At 46.0% G+C, this 18,865-nt stretch overlaps 3 protein-coding genes across 7 annotated transcripts in view; all 3 read right to left on the minus strand.

Moving 5' to 3' along the window:
* Positions 1-16,964, minus strand: part of LOC144894296 (uncharacterized) — a 27,815-nt gene extending 10,851 nt beyond the window's left edge. Inside the window, exons 1-2 of the mRNA XM_078786782.1 lie at positions 16,749-16,964; positions 15,774-15,833 (exon numbers count right to left, since the gene is read on the minus strand). Coding sequence (XP_078642908.1) covers positions 15,774-15,833; positions 16,749-16,835 — 147 coding nt within the window. The 5' untranslated portion in view covers positions 16,836-16,964. The remainder of the gene's footprint in view (positions 1-15,773; positions 15,834-16,748) is intronic.
* Positions 1-18,865, minus strand: part of LOC137436754 (syntenin-1) — an 881,728-nt gene that overhangs the window by 433,984 nt on the left and 428,879 nt on the right. The window lies entirely within an intron of this gene.
* Positions 1-18,865, minus strand: part of LOC144888276 (uncharacterized) — a 168,212-nt gene that overhangs the window by 98,729 nt on the left and 50,618 nt on the right. The gene's annotated exons all lie outside the window — the stretch shown is intronic.

The raw sequence follows: 18,865 nt of genomic DNA on the forward strand, positions 1-18,865 counted from the left end.
GTTGCGGAGAAAAAGGGTTTTTTGTGTTTTTTCACGGAAAACAAGATGGCGGCCGAACCATGTGACGTATGACTTCGAAAATTTTCGCATTCTGAGTTTTTTTTAACTAAGCATCTGGGGGTAAAATCTCTTTTTCGGGGGAGAAAAACTGTGTTTGACGAATTCTAACCTCTTAACGTTAGCATTTTTGATATACTCAATACACATGTTTTTTGTTCCCATTGCAGAGTTCTTTAGAATGAGCCATTCCACAAATTTTTCCATTGAGCCGTTTCGGAGATACAGAGGGGCAAAGTTGAAGGTGTTTTACAAGATGGCGCCCATACCACGTGACCTATGACGTCATCATTAGCATTAAAAAATTCTACGAGCCTAGCCGATCATTTGATGAAAATTTCCTGTCAATCCGACCAGCGGTTGCTGAGAAACTTAATTATGAAGTTTTCGGAGGTGCAAAATAGCGTGGAAGAATAATAAGAAAAACTCTAGCAGTAATAATAGGTTTCTCTCCATTTCATGGAGAGTAAACCTAACAAGAAGAAGAACAACAACAGCAGAGGGCACTCTATGAGCAGCGTCTGCGACGCGGCTACTAACGTCAATAGTAGTTATGCACCTGTTATGGGAATTTCCCATTGATTTCAATGAAAGTTAAACATACATGTGTTGACAAATATTGCAAAACAAATCAATGTAACTTATCAATGAAATATTTTACATGCATTGGGTCTTGACCCGCTCCATCCTCGGTGAAAGTACTTTCGTCTAAGATTGCACTTGTAAATGATTCGGTCAAATCGTGAAGAATTTTCTTTCTTTGTTACCTCCGCCACCAAAGGTGGATGGGGGTTATGTTTTTACCCCTGTTTGTTTGTTTGTCAGCACGATATCTCAAAAGTTGTGGACGGATTCGGACAAAATTTGGCAGTGAGGTAGTGTATGTGACAAAGACGAAATGATTAGATTTTGGTGAAGATCCGGATTCGGATTCGGCTACGAGAATGTTTTACGTGATCCTTCACCATTGAGAGATGGGGTCAGAAACGGTACACAGCAGGATATCTCAAAAAGTTATGGACGGATTTGGACGAAACTTGTTGCACAGGTTGTGTGTGTGACAAGGAAGAATCGATTCAATTTTGCTGAAGAGCCGGATCCGACGAGTCGCATTTTTTAAGTGATTCGTCACCAATGGGACATTGGGCCAAAAACGATGTACAGCACGAAATCTCAAAAAGTTGTGGACGGATGATTTTGATTGAATGCGATTCTGTATTGTGATTTTCTGGTCTACTCTGGGATGCAAAACGTAAACTGTTCAGCCTGGCAGAGGTATGCGCTCTACCGAGTGCCGTTCTAGTTTTACATGCGACCTGCTGCCATGTTCGAATCTGGGTGAACATTTCCAAACAGCAAACTGACCAAAGCCCTCACCATGCATGCCCAGAGATAATAAAAGGTGTTATAGCTGAAGGTAGGCAAGGGCAGGCAACAATCATATCACCTGAGAAATAAAACTTGATCAAAATCCAGATATGACTTTACAATACCAGCGACAGTCAAACTACCTACATCTCCAAACACCATATCAGAAAAACTGTCCAACTACCTACATCTCCAAGCAGCAACCCACAAAGACTGTACAACTACCTACATCTCCAAACACCATATCACAAAAACTGTCCAACTACCTACATCTCCAAGCAGCATCCCACACAGACTGTACAACTTCCTACATCTCCAAACACCATATCACAAAAACTGTCCAATTACCTACATCTCCAAGAAGCATCCCACAAAGCCTGTACAACTACCTACATCTCCAAACACCATATCACAAAAAGTGTCCAACTACCTACATCTCCAAGCAGCATCCCACAGAGACTGTACAACTACCGACATCTCCAAACACCATATCACAAAAACTGTCCAACTACCTACATCTCCAAGCAGCATCCCACAGAGACTGTCCAACTACCTACATCTCAAAGCAGCATCCCACAGAGACTGTCCAACTACCTACATCTCCAAGCAGCATCCCACAGAGACTGTACAACTTCCTACATCTCCAAACACCATATCACAAAAACTGTCCAACTACCTACATCTCCAAGCAGCATCCCACAAAGACTGTCCAACTACCTACATCTCCAAGCAGCATCCCACAGAGATTGTACAACTTCCTACATCTCCAAACACCATATCACAAAAACTGTCCAACTACCTACATCTCCAAGCAGCATCCCACAAAGACTGTACAACTACCTACATCTCCAAACACCATATCACAAAAACTGTCCAACTACCTACATCTCCAAGCAGCATCCCACAAAGACTGTACAACTTCCTACATCTCCAAACACCACATCACAAAAACTGTCCAACTACCTACATCTCCAAGCAGCATCCCACAAAGACTGCACAACTTCCTACATCTCCAAACACCACATCACAAAAACTGTCCAACTACCTACATCTCCAAGCAGCATCCCACAAAGACTGTACAACTTCCTGCACCGACAAGCAGCATAATACAGAGACTATGCAACTACCTACATCTCCAAACACCAAATCACAAAAACTGTCCAACTACCTACATCTCCAAGCAGCATCCCACAAAGACTGTACAACTTCCTGCACCGACAAGCAGCATAACACAGAGACTGTGCAACTACCTACATCTCCAAACACCATATCACAAAGACTGTACAACTTCCTACACCTCCAAACAGCATCCCACAGCGACTGTACAACTACCTACATCTCCAAACACCATATCACAAAAACTGTCCAACTACCTACACCTCCAAGCAGCATCCCACAAAGACTGTACAACTACCCACACCTACAAGCAGCATAACACAGAGACTGTGCAACTACCCACACCTACAAGCAGCATAACACAGAGACTGTGCAACTACCTACACATACAAGCAGCATACCACAGCGACTGTCCAACTACCTACACATACAAGCAACATACCACAGAGACTGTGCAACTACCTACACATACAAGCAACATACCACAGAGACTGTGCAACTACCCACACCTACAAGCAGCATATCACAAAAACTGTCCAACTACCTACATCTCCAAGCAGCATCCCACAAAAACTGTACAGCTTCCTGCACCGACAAGCAGCATAACACAGAGACTGTGCAACTACCTACATCTCCAAACACCATATCACAAAGACTGTACAACTTCCTACACCTCCAAACAGCATCCCACAGCGACTGTACAACTACCTATATATTCAAACACCATATCACAAAAACTGTCCAACTACCTACATCTCCAAGCAGCATAACACAGAGACTGTGCAACTACCCACACCTACAAGCAGCATCACACAGACTGTACAACTACCCACACCTACAAGCAGCATAACACAGAGACTGTGCAACTACCCACACCTACAAGCAGCATAACACAGACTGTGCAACTACCTACACATACAAGCAGGATACCACAGCGACTGTCCAACTACCTACACATACAAGCAACATACCACAGAGACTGTGCAACTACCTACACATACAAGCAACATACCACAGAGACTGTGCAACTACCCACACCTACAAGCAGCATATCACAAAAACTGTCCAACTACCTACATCTCCAAGCAGCATAACACAGAGACTGTACAACTACCCACACCTACAAGCAGCATAACACAGAGACTGTGCAACTACCTACACATACAAGCAGCATACCACAAAGACTGTAAAACTACCTGCACCAACAAGCAGCATCCCACAGCGACTGTCCAACTACATACACATAAAAGCAGCATACCACAGCGACTGTGCAACTACGTACACCAACAAGCAGCATCACAGCGACTGTGCAACTACCTACACATACAACCAGCATACCACAGCGACTGTACAAATACCTACACATACAAGCAGCATCCCACAGCGACAGTGCAACTACCTACACATACAAGCAGCATACCATAGCGACAGTGCAACTACCTACACATACAAGCAGCATACCACAGCGACTGTGCAACTACCTACACCTACAAGCAGCATACCACAGCGACTGTGTAACTACCTACACATACAAGCAGTATACCACAGCGACTGTCCAACTACCTACACATACAAGCAGCATACCACAGCGACTGTCCAACTACCTACACATACAAGCAGTATACCACAGCGACTGTGTAACTAACTACACATACAAGCAGTATACCACAGCGACTGTCCAACTACCTACACATACAAGCAGCATACACAGCGACTGTCCAACTACCTACACATACAAGCAGCATACCACAGCGACTGTAAAACTACCTGCACCAACAAGCAGCATCCCACAGCGACTGTCGAACTACAAACACAAACAAGCAGCATACCACAGCGACTGTGCGACTACGTACACCAACAAGCAGCATACCACAGCGACTGTGCAACTACCTACACATACAAGCAGCATACCACAGCGACTGTGCAACTACCTACACATACAAGCAGCATACCACAGCGACTGTGCAACTACCTACACATACAACCAGCATACCACAGCGACTGTGCAACTGCCTGCACCAACAAGCAGCATACCACAGCGACTGTGCAACTACATACACATAAAAGCAGCATCCCACAGCGACTGTGCAACTACCTACACCAACAGGCAGCATAACACAGACTGTGCAACTACCTGCACCAACAAGCAGCATACCACAGCGACTGTGCAACTACCTACACATACAACCAGCATACCACAGCGACTGTGCAACTACCTACACCAACAGGCAGCATAACACAGACTGTGCAACTACCTGCACCAACAAGCAGCATACCACAGCGACTGTGCAACTACCTGCACCAACAAGCAGCATAACACAGCGACTGTGCAACTACCTGCACCAACAAGCAGCATACCACAGCGACTATGCAACTACCTGCACCAACAAGCAGCATACCACAGCGACTGTGCAACTACCTACACCAACAAGCAGCATAACACAGAGCCTGTGCAACTACCTGCACCAACAAGCAGCATAACACAGCGACTGTGCAACTACCTGCACCAACAAGCAGCATACCACAGCGACTATCCAACTACCTGCACCAACAAGCAGCATACCACAGCGACTGTCCAACTATACACCAACAAGCAGCATACCACAGCGACTGTCCAACTACATACAAATACAAGCAGCATACCACAGCGACTGTGCAACTACCTACACATACAAGCAGCATACCACAGCGACCCTGCAACTACCTACACATACAACCAGCATACCACAGCAACTGTGCAACTACCTACACCAACAAGCAGCATCCCACAGCGACTGTGCAACTACCTACACCTACAAGCAGCATACCACAGCGACTGTGCAACTACCTACACCTACAAGCAGCATACCACAGCGACTGTGCAACTACCTACAACTACAAGCAGCCTCCCACAGAGACTATGCAACTACCTACACCTACAAGCAGTATACCACAGCGACTGTGCAACTACCTACACCTACAAGCAGCATACCACAAAGACTGTCCAACTACCTACACATACAAGCAGCATACCACAGAGACTGTGCAACTATGTACACCGACAAGCAGCATACCACACAGACTGTGCGACTACGTACACCAACAAGCAGCATACCACAGCGACTGTGCAACTACCTACACATACAAGCAGCATACCACAGCGACTGTGCAACTACCTACACATACAACCAGCATACCACAGCGACTGTGCAACTACTTGCACCAACAAGCAGCATACCACAGCGACTGTGCAACTACATACACATAAAAGCAGCATCCCGCAGCATCCCACAGCGACTGTGCAACTACCTACACCAACAAGCAGCATACCACAGCGACTGTGCAACTACCTGCACCAACAAGCAGCATAACACAGCGACTGTGCAACTACCTGCACCAACAAGCAGCATACCACAGCGACTGTGCAACTACCTACACATACAACCAGCATACCACAGCGACTGTGCAACTACCTACACCAACAGGCAGCATAACACAGACTGTGCAACTACCTGCACCAACAAGCAGCATACCACAGCGACTGTGCAACTACCTACACCAACAAGCAGCATAACACAGCGACTGTGCAACTACCTGCACCAACAAGCAGCATACCACAGCGACTGTGCAACTACCTGCACCAACAAGCAGCATACCACAGCGACTGTGCAACTACCTACACCAACAAGCAGCATAACACAGACTGTGCAACTACCTGCACCAACAAGCAGCATACCACAGCGACTGTCCAACTACCTGCACCAGCAAGCAGCATACCACAGCGACTGTCCAAGTATACACATACAAGCAGCATACCACAGCGACTTTGCAACTACGTACACCTACAAGCAGCATACCACAGCGACTGTGCAACTACCTACACATACAAGCAGCATACCACAGCGACTCTGCAACTACCTACACATACAACCAGCATACCACAGCGACTGTGCAACTACCTACACCAACAAGCAGCATACCACAGCGACTGTCCAACTACATACACATACAAGCAGCCTACCACAGCGACTGTGCAACTACCTACACATACAAGCAGCATACCACAGCGACTCTGCAACTACCTACATATACAACCAGCATACCACAGCGACTGTGCAACTACCTACACCAACAAGCAGCATCCCACAGCGACTGTGCAACTACCTACACCTACAAGCAGCATACCACAGCGACTGTGCAACTACCTACACCTACAAGCAGCATACCACAGCGACTGTGCTACTACCTACACATACAAGCAGCATACCACAGCGACTCTGCAACTACCTACACATACAACCAGCATACCACAGCGACTGTGCAACTACCTACACCAACAAGCAGCATCCCACAGCGACTGTGCAACTACCTACACCAACAAGCAGCATACCACAGCGACTGTGCAACTACCTACACCTACAAGCAGCATACCACAGCGACTCTGCAACTACCTACACCAACAAGCAGCATACCACAGCGACTGTCCAACTACATACACATACAAGCAGCATCCCACAGCGACTGTGCAACTACCTACACCAACAAGCAGCATACCACAGAGACTGTGCAACTACCTACACCTACAAGCGGGCATCCCACAGAGACTGTGCAACTACCTACACCTACAAGCAGCATACCACAAAGACTGTGCAACTACATACACCTACAAGCAGTATACCACAGAGACTGTGCAACTACCTACACCTACAAGCAGCATACCACAGAGACTGTGCAACTATGTACACCTACAAGCAGCATACCACAGAGACTGTGCAACTACCTACACCTACAAGCAGCATACCACAGCGACTGTGCAACTACCTACACCTACAAGCAGCATATCACAGAGAACTGTGCAACTACCTACACCAACAAGCAGCATACCACAGCGACTGTGCAACTACCTACACCTACAAGCAGCATATCACAGCGACTGTGCAACTACCTACAGCCACAAGCAGTATACCACAGAGACTGTCCAATTACCTCCACCTACAAGCAGCATACCACAGAGACTGTCCAACTACCTACACATACAAGCAGCATATCACAGAGACTGTGCAACTACCTACACCAACAAGCAGCATACCACAGCGACTGTGCAACGACCTACACATACAAGCAGAATACCACAGAGACTGTGCAACTACCTACACCTACAAGCAGCATATCACAGAGACTGTCCAACTACCTACACCTACAAGCAGAATACCACAGAGACTGTGCAACTACCTACACCTACAAGCAGAATACCACAGAGACTGCAACTACCTACACCTACAAGCAGCACACCACAGCGACTGTGCAACTACCTACACCAACAAGCAGCATACCACAGCGACTGTGCAACTACCTACACCTACAAGCAGCATATCACAGAGACTGTGCAACTACCTACACCGACAAGCAGCATACCACAGCGACTGTGCAACTACCTACACCTACAAGCAGCATACCACAGACTGTGCAACTACCTACACCTCCAAACACCAAATCACAAAAACTGTCCAACTACCTACACCTCCAAGCAGCATCCCACAGCGACTGTACAACGACCTACATATCCAAACACCATATCACAAAAACTGTCCAACTACCTACATATACAAGCAGAATCCCACAAAGACTGTACAACTTCCTACACCTCCAAACACCATATCACAAAAACTGTCCAACTTCCTGCACCGACAAGCAACATAACACAGAGACTGTACAACTACCTACATCTCCAAACACCATATCACAAAGACTGTACAACTTCCTACACCTCCAAACACCACATCACAAAAACTGTCCAACTACCTACATCTCCAAACACCATATCACAAAAACTGTCCAACTACCTACATCTCCAAACACCATATCACAAAAACTGTCCAACTACCTACATCTCCAAGCAGCATCCCACAAAGACTGTACAACTTCCTGCACTGACAAGCAGAATACCACAGAGACTGTGCAACTACCTACACATACAAGCAGCATAACACAGAGACTGTCCAACGACCTACATCTCCAAACACCAAATCACAAAAACTGTCCAACTACCTACACCTCCAAGCAGCATCCCACAGAGACTGTACAACGACCTACATATCCAAACACCATATCACAAAAACTGTCCAACTACCTACATCTCCAAGCAGCATCCCACAAAGACTGTACAACTTCCTGCACCGACAAGCAGAATACCACAGAGACTGCAACTACCTACACCTACAAGCAGCATAACACAGAGACTGTACAACTACGTACACATACAAGCAGCATACCACAAAGACTGTGCAACTACCTACACATACAAGCAGCATAACACAGAGACTGTACAACTACCCACACCTACAAGCAGCATACCACACAGACTGTGCAACTACCTACACATACAAGCAGCATAACATAGAGACTGTACAACTACCCACACCTACAAGCAGCATACAACAAAGACTGTGCAACTACCTACACATACAAGCAGCATACCACAGCGACTGTAAAACTACCTGCACCAACAAGCAGCATCCCACAGCGACTGTCCAACTACATACACAAACAAGCAGCATCCCACAGCGACTGTCCAACTACATACACAAACAAGCAGCATACCACAGCGACTGTGCGACTACGTACACCAACAAGCAGCATACCACAGCGACTGTGCAACTACCTACACATACAAGCAGCATACCACAGCGACTGTGCAACTACCTACACATACAACCAGCATACCACAGCGACTGTGCAACTACCTGCACCAACAAGCAGCATACCACAGCGACTGTGCAACTACATACACATAAAAGCAGCATCCCACAGCGACTGTGCAACTACCTACACCAACAGGCAGAATAACACAGACTGTGCAACTACCTGCACCAACAAGCAGCATACCACAGCGACTGTGCAACTACCTGCACCAACAAGCAGCATAACACAGCGACTGTGCAACTACCTGCACCAACAAGCAGCATACCACAGCGACTGTGCAACTACCTACACATACAACCAGCATACCACAGCGACTGTGCAACTACCTACACCAACAAGCAGCATAACACAGAGACTGTGCAACTACCTGCACCAACAAGCAGCATAACACAGAGACTGTGCAACTACCTGCACCAACAAGCAGCATACCACAGCGACTGTCCAACTACCTGCACCAGCAAGCAGCATACCACAGCGACTGTCCAAGTATACACATACAAGCAGCATACCACAGCGACTGTGCAACTACGTACACCTACAAGCAGCATACCACAGCGACTGTGCAACTACCTACACATACAAGCAGCATACCACAGCGACTCTGCAACTACCTACACATACAACCAGCATACCACAGCGACTGTGCAACTACCTACACCAACAAGCAGCATACCACAGCGACTGTCCAACTACATACACATACAAGCAGCCTACCACAGCGACTGTGCAACTACCTACACATACAAGCAGCATACCACAGCGACTCTGCAACTACCTACACATACAACCAGCATACCACAGCGACTGTGCAACTACCTACACCAACAAGCAGCATCCCACAGCGACTGTGCAACTACCTACACCTACAAGCAGCATACCACAGCGACTGTGCAACTACCTACACCTACAAGCAGCATACCACAGCGACTGTGCTACTACCTACACATACAAGCAGCATACCACAGCGACTCTGCAACTACCTACACATACAACCAGCACACCACAGCGACTGTGCAACTACCTACACCAACAAGCAGCATCCCACAGCGACTGTGCAACTACCTACACCAACAAGCAGCATACCACAGAGACTGTGCAACTACCTACACCTACAAGCAGCATACCACAGCGACTGTGCAACTACCTACACCAACAAGCAGCATACCACAGCGACTGTCCAACTACATACACATACAAGCAGCATCCCACAGCGACTGTGCAACTACCTACACCAACAAGCAGCATACCACAGACTGTGCAACTACCTACACCTACAAGCGGGCATCCCACAGAGACTGTGCAACTACCTACACCTACAAGCAGCATACCACAAAGACTGTGCAACTACCTACACCTACAAGCAGTATACCACAGAGACTGTGCAACTACCTACACCTACAAGCAGCATACCACAGAGACTGTGCAACTATGTACACCTACAAGCAGCATACCACAGAGACTGTGCAACTACCTACACCTAAAAGCAGCATACCACAGCGACTGTGCAACTACCTACACCTACAAGCAGCATATCACAGAGAACTGTGCAACTACCTACACCGACAAGCAGCATACCACAGCGACTGTGCAACTACCTACACCTACAAGCAGCATATCACAGCGACTGTGCAACTACCTACACCTACAAGCAGCATACCACAGAGACTGTGCAACTACCTACACCTACAAGCAGTATACCACAGCGAATGTGCAACTACGTACACCTACAAGCAGCATACCACAGCGACTGTGCAACTACCTACACCTACAAGCAGCACACCACAGCGACTGTGCAACTACCTACACCTCCAAACACCAAATCACAAAAACTGTCCAACTACCTACACCTACAAGCAGCACACCACAGCGACTGTGCAACTACCTACACCTCCAAACACCAAATCACAAAAACTGTCCAACTACCTACACCTCCAAGCAGCATCCCACAGCGACTGTACAACGACCTACATATCCAAACACCATATCACAAAAACTGTCCAACTACCTACATCTCCAAGCAGAATCCCACAAAGACTGTACAACTACCTACATCTCCAAACACCATATCACAAAGACTGTACAACTTCCTACACCTCCAAACACCACATCACAAAAACTGTCCAACTACCTACATCTCCAAACACCATATCACAAAAACTGTCCAACTACCTACATCTCCAAACACCATATCACAAAAACTGTCCAACTACCTACATCTCCAAGCAGCATCCCACAAAGACTGTACAACTTCCTGCACCGACAAGCAGAATACCACAGAGACTGTGCAACTACCTACACATACAAGCAGCATAACGCAGAGACTGTCCAACGACCTACATCTCCAAACACCAAATCACAAAAACTGTCCAACTACCTACACCTCCAAGCAGCATCCCACAGAGACTGTACAACGACCTACATATCCAAACACCATATCACAAAAACTGTCCAACTACCTACATCTCCAAGCAGCATCCCACAAAGACTGTACAACTTCCTGCACCGACAAGCAGAATACCACAGAGACTGCAACTACCTACACCTACAAGCAGCATAACACAGAGACTGTACAACTACCTACACATACAAGCAGCATACCACAAAGACTGTGCAACTACCTACACATACAAGCAGCATAACACAGAGACTGTACAACTACCCACACCTACAAGCAGCATACCACACAGACTGTGCAACTACCTACACATACAAGCAGCATAACACAGAGACTGTACAACTACCCACACCTACAAGCAGCATACAACAAAGACTGTGCAACTACCTACACATACAAGCAGCATACCACAGCGACTGTAAAACTACCTGCACCAACAAGCAGCATCCCACAGCGACTGTCCAACTACATACACAAACAAGCAGCATACCACAGCGACTGTGCGACTACGTACACCAACAAGCAGCATACCACAGCGACTGTGCAACTACCTACACATACAAGCAGCATACCACAGCGACTGTGCAACTACCTACACATACAACCAGCATACCACAGCGACTGTGCAACTACCTGCACCAACAAGCAGCATACCACAGCGACTGTGCAACTACATACACATAAAAGCAGCATCCCACAGCGACTGTGCAACTACCTACACCAACAGGCAGCATAACACAGACTGTGCAACTACCTGCACCAACAAGCAGCATACCACAGCGACTGTGCAACTACCTGCACCAACAAGCAGCATAACACAGCGACTGTGCAACTACCTGCACCAACAAGCAGCATACCACAGCGACTGTGCAACTACCTACACATACGACAAGCATACCACAGCGACTGTGCAACTACCTACACCAACAGGCAGCATAACACAGACTGTGCAACTACCTGCACCAACAAGCAGCATACCACAGCGACTGTGCAACTACCTGCACCAACAAGCAGCATAACACAGCGACTGTGCAACTACCTGCACCAACAAGCAGCATACCACAGCGACTGTGCAACTACCTGCACCAACAAGCAGCATACCACAGCGACTGTGCAACTACCTACACCAACAAGCAGCATAACACAGAGACTGTGCAACTACCTGCACCAACAAGCAGCATAACACAGCGACTGTGCAACTACCTGCACCAACAAGCAGCATACCACAGCGACTGTCCAACTACCTGCACCAGCAAGCAGCATACCACAGCGACTGTCCAAGTATACACATACAAGCAGCATACCACAGCGACTGTGCAACTACGTACACCTACAAGCAGCATACCACAGCGACTGTGCAACTACCTACACATACAAGCAGCATACCACAGCGACTCTGCAACTACCTACACATACAACCAGCATACCACAGCGACTGTGCAACTACCTACACCAACAAGCAGCATACCACAGCGACTGTCCAACTACATACACATACAAGCAGCCTACCACAGCGACTGTGCAACTACCTACACATACAAGCAGCATACCACAGCGACTTTGCAACTACCTACACATACAACCAGCATACCACAGCGACTGTGCAACTACCTACACCAACAAGCAGCATCCCACAGCGACTGTGCAACTACCTACACCTACAAGCAGCATACCACAGCGACTGTGCAACTACCTACACCTACAAGCAGCATACCACAGCGACTGTGCTACTACCTACACATACAACCAGCATACCACAGCGACTGTGCAACTACCTACACCAACAAGCAGCATCCCACAGCGACTGTGCAACTACCTACACCAACAAGCAGCATACCACAGAGACTGTGCAACTACCTACACCTACAAGCAGCATACCACAGCGACTGTGCAACTACCTACACCAACAAGCAGCATACCACAGCGACTGTCCAACTACATACACATACAAGCAGCATCCCACAGCGACTGTGCAACTACCTACACCAACAAGCAGCATACCACAGAGACTGTGCAACTACCTACACCTACAAGCGGGCATCCCACAGAGACTGTGCAACTACCTACACCTACAAGCAGCATACCACAAAGACTGTGCAACTACCTACACCTACAAGCAGTATACCACAGAGACTGTGCAACTACCTACACCTACAAGCAGCATACCACAGAGACTGTGCAACTATGTACACCTACAAGCAGCATACCACAGAGACTGTGCAACTACCTACACCTACAAGCAGCATACCACAGCGACTGTGCAACTACCTACACCTACAAGCAGCATATCACAGAGAACTGTGCAACTACCTACACCGACAAGCAGCATACCACAGCGACTGTGCAACTACCTACACCTACAAGCAGCATATCACAGCGACTGTGCAACTACCTACACCAACAAGCAGCATACCACAGCGACTGTCCAACTACCTACACCTACAAGCAGCGTACCACAGACTGTGCAACTACCTAGACCTACAAGTAACATACCAGCATGGCAGAAAAGGTATGCAGGACAAGTCGTGAAACGTCCCACAGTGAACTCCTCGTCAAGAGAAAAAGGTCACAAGAGCAGAGTTTTGAGTTTAAGGAGATTAAATCGTGGGTTCTGAAATAATACACAAACCGCTTTCATAATGAACCTAAGTTGGTGCAGTTTCGTTGGTCTGTACGTACCGTGTCATTGGTCTATACGTACAGTCTCATTGGTCTATTCGTACAGTGTCATTGGTCTATACGTACAGTGTCATTGGAAGATCCGCAACGTCGATAGTTTCGATATTTGATGATTTATTGTAACAATCGCTTTGTTTGTGTTTCACACTGAATGAAAAACGTCAAGGTAGCGCACGATGAATGTGATGTATTACAAGTTCGGCCTGAACGGCATATAAATTAAAATGGCGGTCGGTGGAGTTGCCGCCGTACACCGTAATAAAACACCACGATGTGAATAAACCACATGTCTTGTCCGCGCCAATCCACGAATGACGTTTATCCACACTCATTTGTCTAAAGAATTCTCTGTTGTTGGAATTCTCATTGTGACAGCGGACAAAAACTGTGACGTCACATTGGGCTGTAGCCACGCCCCCTCTTTTTTTTTTCTTTTTTTTGTATACAAGATCGAGGCTCATGAAAGAGCGAACATTAATCACACAGAAAGACAAACCGACACATAAAACATATAACATCGGGAATGGTAGACAAGATGGGGGAAAGGGGGAAGGACACAAACAGCATTTGAGAGCAGGGACCGAGATACATGGAGACATCGAGAGATCTGTGGGAGGGAGAGGGCTTTGGGAGGGGGGGGGGGGAGGCATGGGAAAGGGTGGTGGGAGAGGTATAAAACATATGAACACTGCCAGGACTTCCAGGAAAGAAGTTGGAATTTCAAACAAGGTGGATCTGGGGTGAATTCGCGGGGGTAGAAAAGATCAAGGTTTTGGATGGGGGAAGATAAGAGATGGTGGTGAACAGCTGTTTTAAAGACCTGGAGGGAGGAGTGGGATCGAAGGGAGTGTGGGTGTTTGTTCCAGAGGCGGGAGAAAAGAGGAATGAAAGAGTGAAGGTGAGCAGAGAGCCGAGATTTCGGCAGTTTGACCATCAGAGGGTTGCTGGCAGATCTTGTGCGACCTGCAGGAATATTTGGGGGACAGAGCACAGAGAGAGCTGGGGGAGCAAGGCCGGAGAGGAGTCGGTCGAAGAAACGGAAGTCTGCATCGTTCTCTTGATAAAATCTGCATATGAATTTATGTATTTTTGCTCCGATTGATCTCTCCCGGTGAAAACCAGGTGGTTCAAGGTTTAAACAACAACTTTTTTATTTTTCAAACATTTTACACCAAGGAGTGGAGGATTTAAAAAACGTTCAGTTTCACAAGTTGAGACACTCAAGTTACCGACTTTCCATCACAGATACCTGTTCATTTAATTGATGTTATTAGTGAATGGGAAGAATACTTCTGAGCCTATCCAAGATGGTGTTGGAATATGCCATTATGTTTTGTATGACAGAAATGGCCATAACGAAAGATGTTGGATCAGAAAAAAGCATTTGGACAAATTCAGAGTGAATGTTGACGATGGTCACAGCTGGGAAGTGCACATATGTTTACACACACGTCTTCAGAACTACATGACGTCATACCTGAATGGAAAGAACATTTCCGAGCTTTTCCAAGATGTCCTCGGTACATCCTTGTAATTTCTGAATGAAAGACAGACACATAATGTGGTCGATCAGACAAAATGGATTGGACAAATTCATCGTGAAAGTTGACGATAACGTCACAGCGGTGAAGTGAAATGCAGTCAGGCCTCAACATTCGCAGTCCCAGCATTTATGAGTTTTGCGTAGTCGCAGTTCATAGCATGTAACCTGTCTCTACATTATTTATTCATGTATTCGCAGTTTAATAAAAAAAGAAAAAGAAAACTAAAAAGATATATATGTATGTACAGAGTGGTCCAGAAACCCTGGGCACATTTTGAAGATCGATACCTGCAACAAACAACTAAGTATTATAATGGTAAAACTATAATGGTAAACTATTATACAACGAGAATGCCACTCAGTAGAGCGCATACTCCCGCCGTGGGTGGCCGCTGCTGAGCCCCATCTTCCAATGGTAAAAAAAAATCCTTCCAAAAACTTCCTGGATCCGGAATAAGATGCTGAGCTTCACCAAAAACTAATCAATTCTTCCTTATCCCAAGGGCAATCATCTCACCAACTTTCATCCAAATCCGTTCAGAACTTTTCCAGATATCTTGTTCACAAACACACGAACATACGAACACACATACAATACATACGAACACACACACACACGATCGAATGCATTACTCCCGCCACCAAAGTGTAATCGCAAACTCCACCGTGGTGTGTCTTTGATCCCTCGATGAACAACCTCGCATATTACCCCAGTCACCTGGTACTCATTCTGCCGACCTCGGAAGGATGATGAGGTGAGTCAACACACCTGGTGCTACGTCAACGGCACGACAAGGGCTCGAACATCAGACCCTAAGATCGCTCGCCAGCCACCTTGAACCGTCAAGCTAACCAGGTTTCAATTATTTAAAAGGTGCAGCTGAATGTTCCTACTCGTTTAAAACTCACCTGTGGAAGTTTTGTCAGATAGCCGAGGTAGTATGTCAAAAATAAAGACGAGAGCAAAGCGAGAATGAAGACTTGCTGCCGCATCATGTCGAAAAAACTTCAACTGTGTGACAACAATGCGACAATGCGACACGACAATCGTGATTCCACCGTTTTGTGACGTCACGATAAAAAACGGTTTCTTGTCAGTTCGAATTGGATACAAAAATGGTATTTAATTTCGAGTTCGTTTCTTAACCAATTGTTTCGCACTCTTCGTTTATAATTAATTTCTGTATTATGTGTTACAAGCTGAAATACCCGGCGTTGCCAGGGCAGATTCAATGCAATTGTCTTCTTCTTCCTCTGCAACCCAACTTCTTCTTCTTCTTCTTCTTCTCAACCCTCCATTTATTGGGGGTGAGGAAATATGTAATGAAATGTTAAATCAGAATCGAAAATATCTTTGGTTGACCAGAGGCATGTCACTTACACACAAATTTCGTTTTCATGATGTGGGAATGAAAAAATCTCTAATAAGATCCAATGCACTTCCACGTAACTCGATCCTCATAAATTTCTGCTCACACCCATTCGGAATGCTACAAACGAATCGTCTGGACAGGTTTGAACAAGTGCAAATATTTTCACCCTACACTCATTTTCACCCAAGTTTTCTCTTTTTCACTCGAAAAATATGTTGATATATTTCAGCTAACTGTGGTCTCAAAATGCAGGATATTGCACCATTTTGCTTCATTTTTTGGAAAATTTCCCGGGGGCTCATGTCCCCGAACCCCCTCGGGACTAGCGTCACACGCCAGCCTTCCGCTTTTCTTTCAAAAAAGGTTGGCAGGTATGGAGTTCTGGTGACAAATTTCTCGGCGATTGGAACAGGTAAAAGCTCGGCACATCGACATTTTGAACGCAAGAATAACTTGTGATGAAACAGAAAATAACATGTCCGTCAATGAGTCAAAAAATGTAATGATTGTGTCCCTTTGATTGAAGGAAAGGGGATGGTGCAGTACTCGGATGGTGTGCAGTACGTGAGGCGGGTACGCATGCGCAGATCCTCATGGCGGAATGGCGATGCTTGTGAAAGGTGCTGACAGAACCTGGTTCATTAAATCCTGAATGATGAATCGATGTTTGTTCTTGAGATCTGCTTGAAACAGAGGACAAATAAAAACAGATCAACACGGTGTTTACCAATAATAGCACCAATGGTCGATCACGGGGTAAAATGAGTACTGGGAATTAATAATGTTTTGAATTAATAATTAATAATGTTTCTATGCATTATGTTTTGCACTCTGTCAAAGCGTCTTTGGGCTTCCTGAAAAGCGCTATATAAAATAAATGCATTATTATTATTATTATTAATAATAACTGGAGCAATGCGACTGTGTTGCCAATATGCCTCCGCATAGTCCCAAAACAGGTAGATGCCCTCGTTCACTGTCCTAAAAATAAAGAAGTTTGATTTAAATCCCTTTAGCTGTTTTCAAGTATCACATTTTCACCAGCCAGGACAGGTTTCACATCGATCGGTGAAGCGGTTTCAGACAATGGATTTTTTTTTTTAATTTCGGCTTTCAAGCTAATATGGCTGCCACACCACGTGACATATGACCTTACAAAAATGTAAACTCTGCATATGCATGTGCCGGGGATCACATTTGTGAAATTTCGTGTTGATAGGACAAGGTTTGATTTTCTATTCAAGATGGCTGCCAAACCATGTGACCTACGACGACATCATTTTCAAACGATATGCAACAATGGTGCTAGATGATATATTTTAAAATTTAGCATCGATGGGGTACACAGTTTAAGAGATATAATTATTTAATATTTCCCTTCAATCCAATATGGTTGCCACACCAGTTTTTTTTTTCTTTTTTTTTTTTCTCTTTTTGTATACAAGATCGAGGCTCGTGAAAGAGCGAACATTAATCACACAGAAAGACAAACCGACACATAAAACAAATAACATCGGGAGCGTTAGAGAGAAGGGGAAGGACACAAACACAACATTTGAGAGCAGGGACCGAGAGACATGGAGACATCAAGAGAACTGTAGGAGGGAGAGGGCTTTGGTGGGAGGCATGGGAAGGGGGGGGGGGGGTGGGAGA

The sequence above is a fragment of the Myxine glutinosa genome, chromosome 11 (assembly GCF_964187855.1).
Source record: "Myxine glutinosa chromosome 11, kmMyxGlut1.1, whole genome shotgun sequence".
In the NCBI taxonomy this organism is placed as follows: domain Eukaryota; kingdom Metazoa; phylum Chordata; class Myxini; order Myxiniformes; family Myxinidae; genus Myxine; species Myxine glutinosa.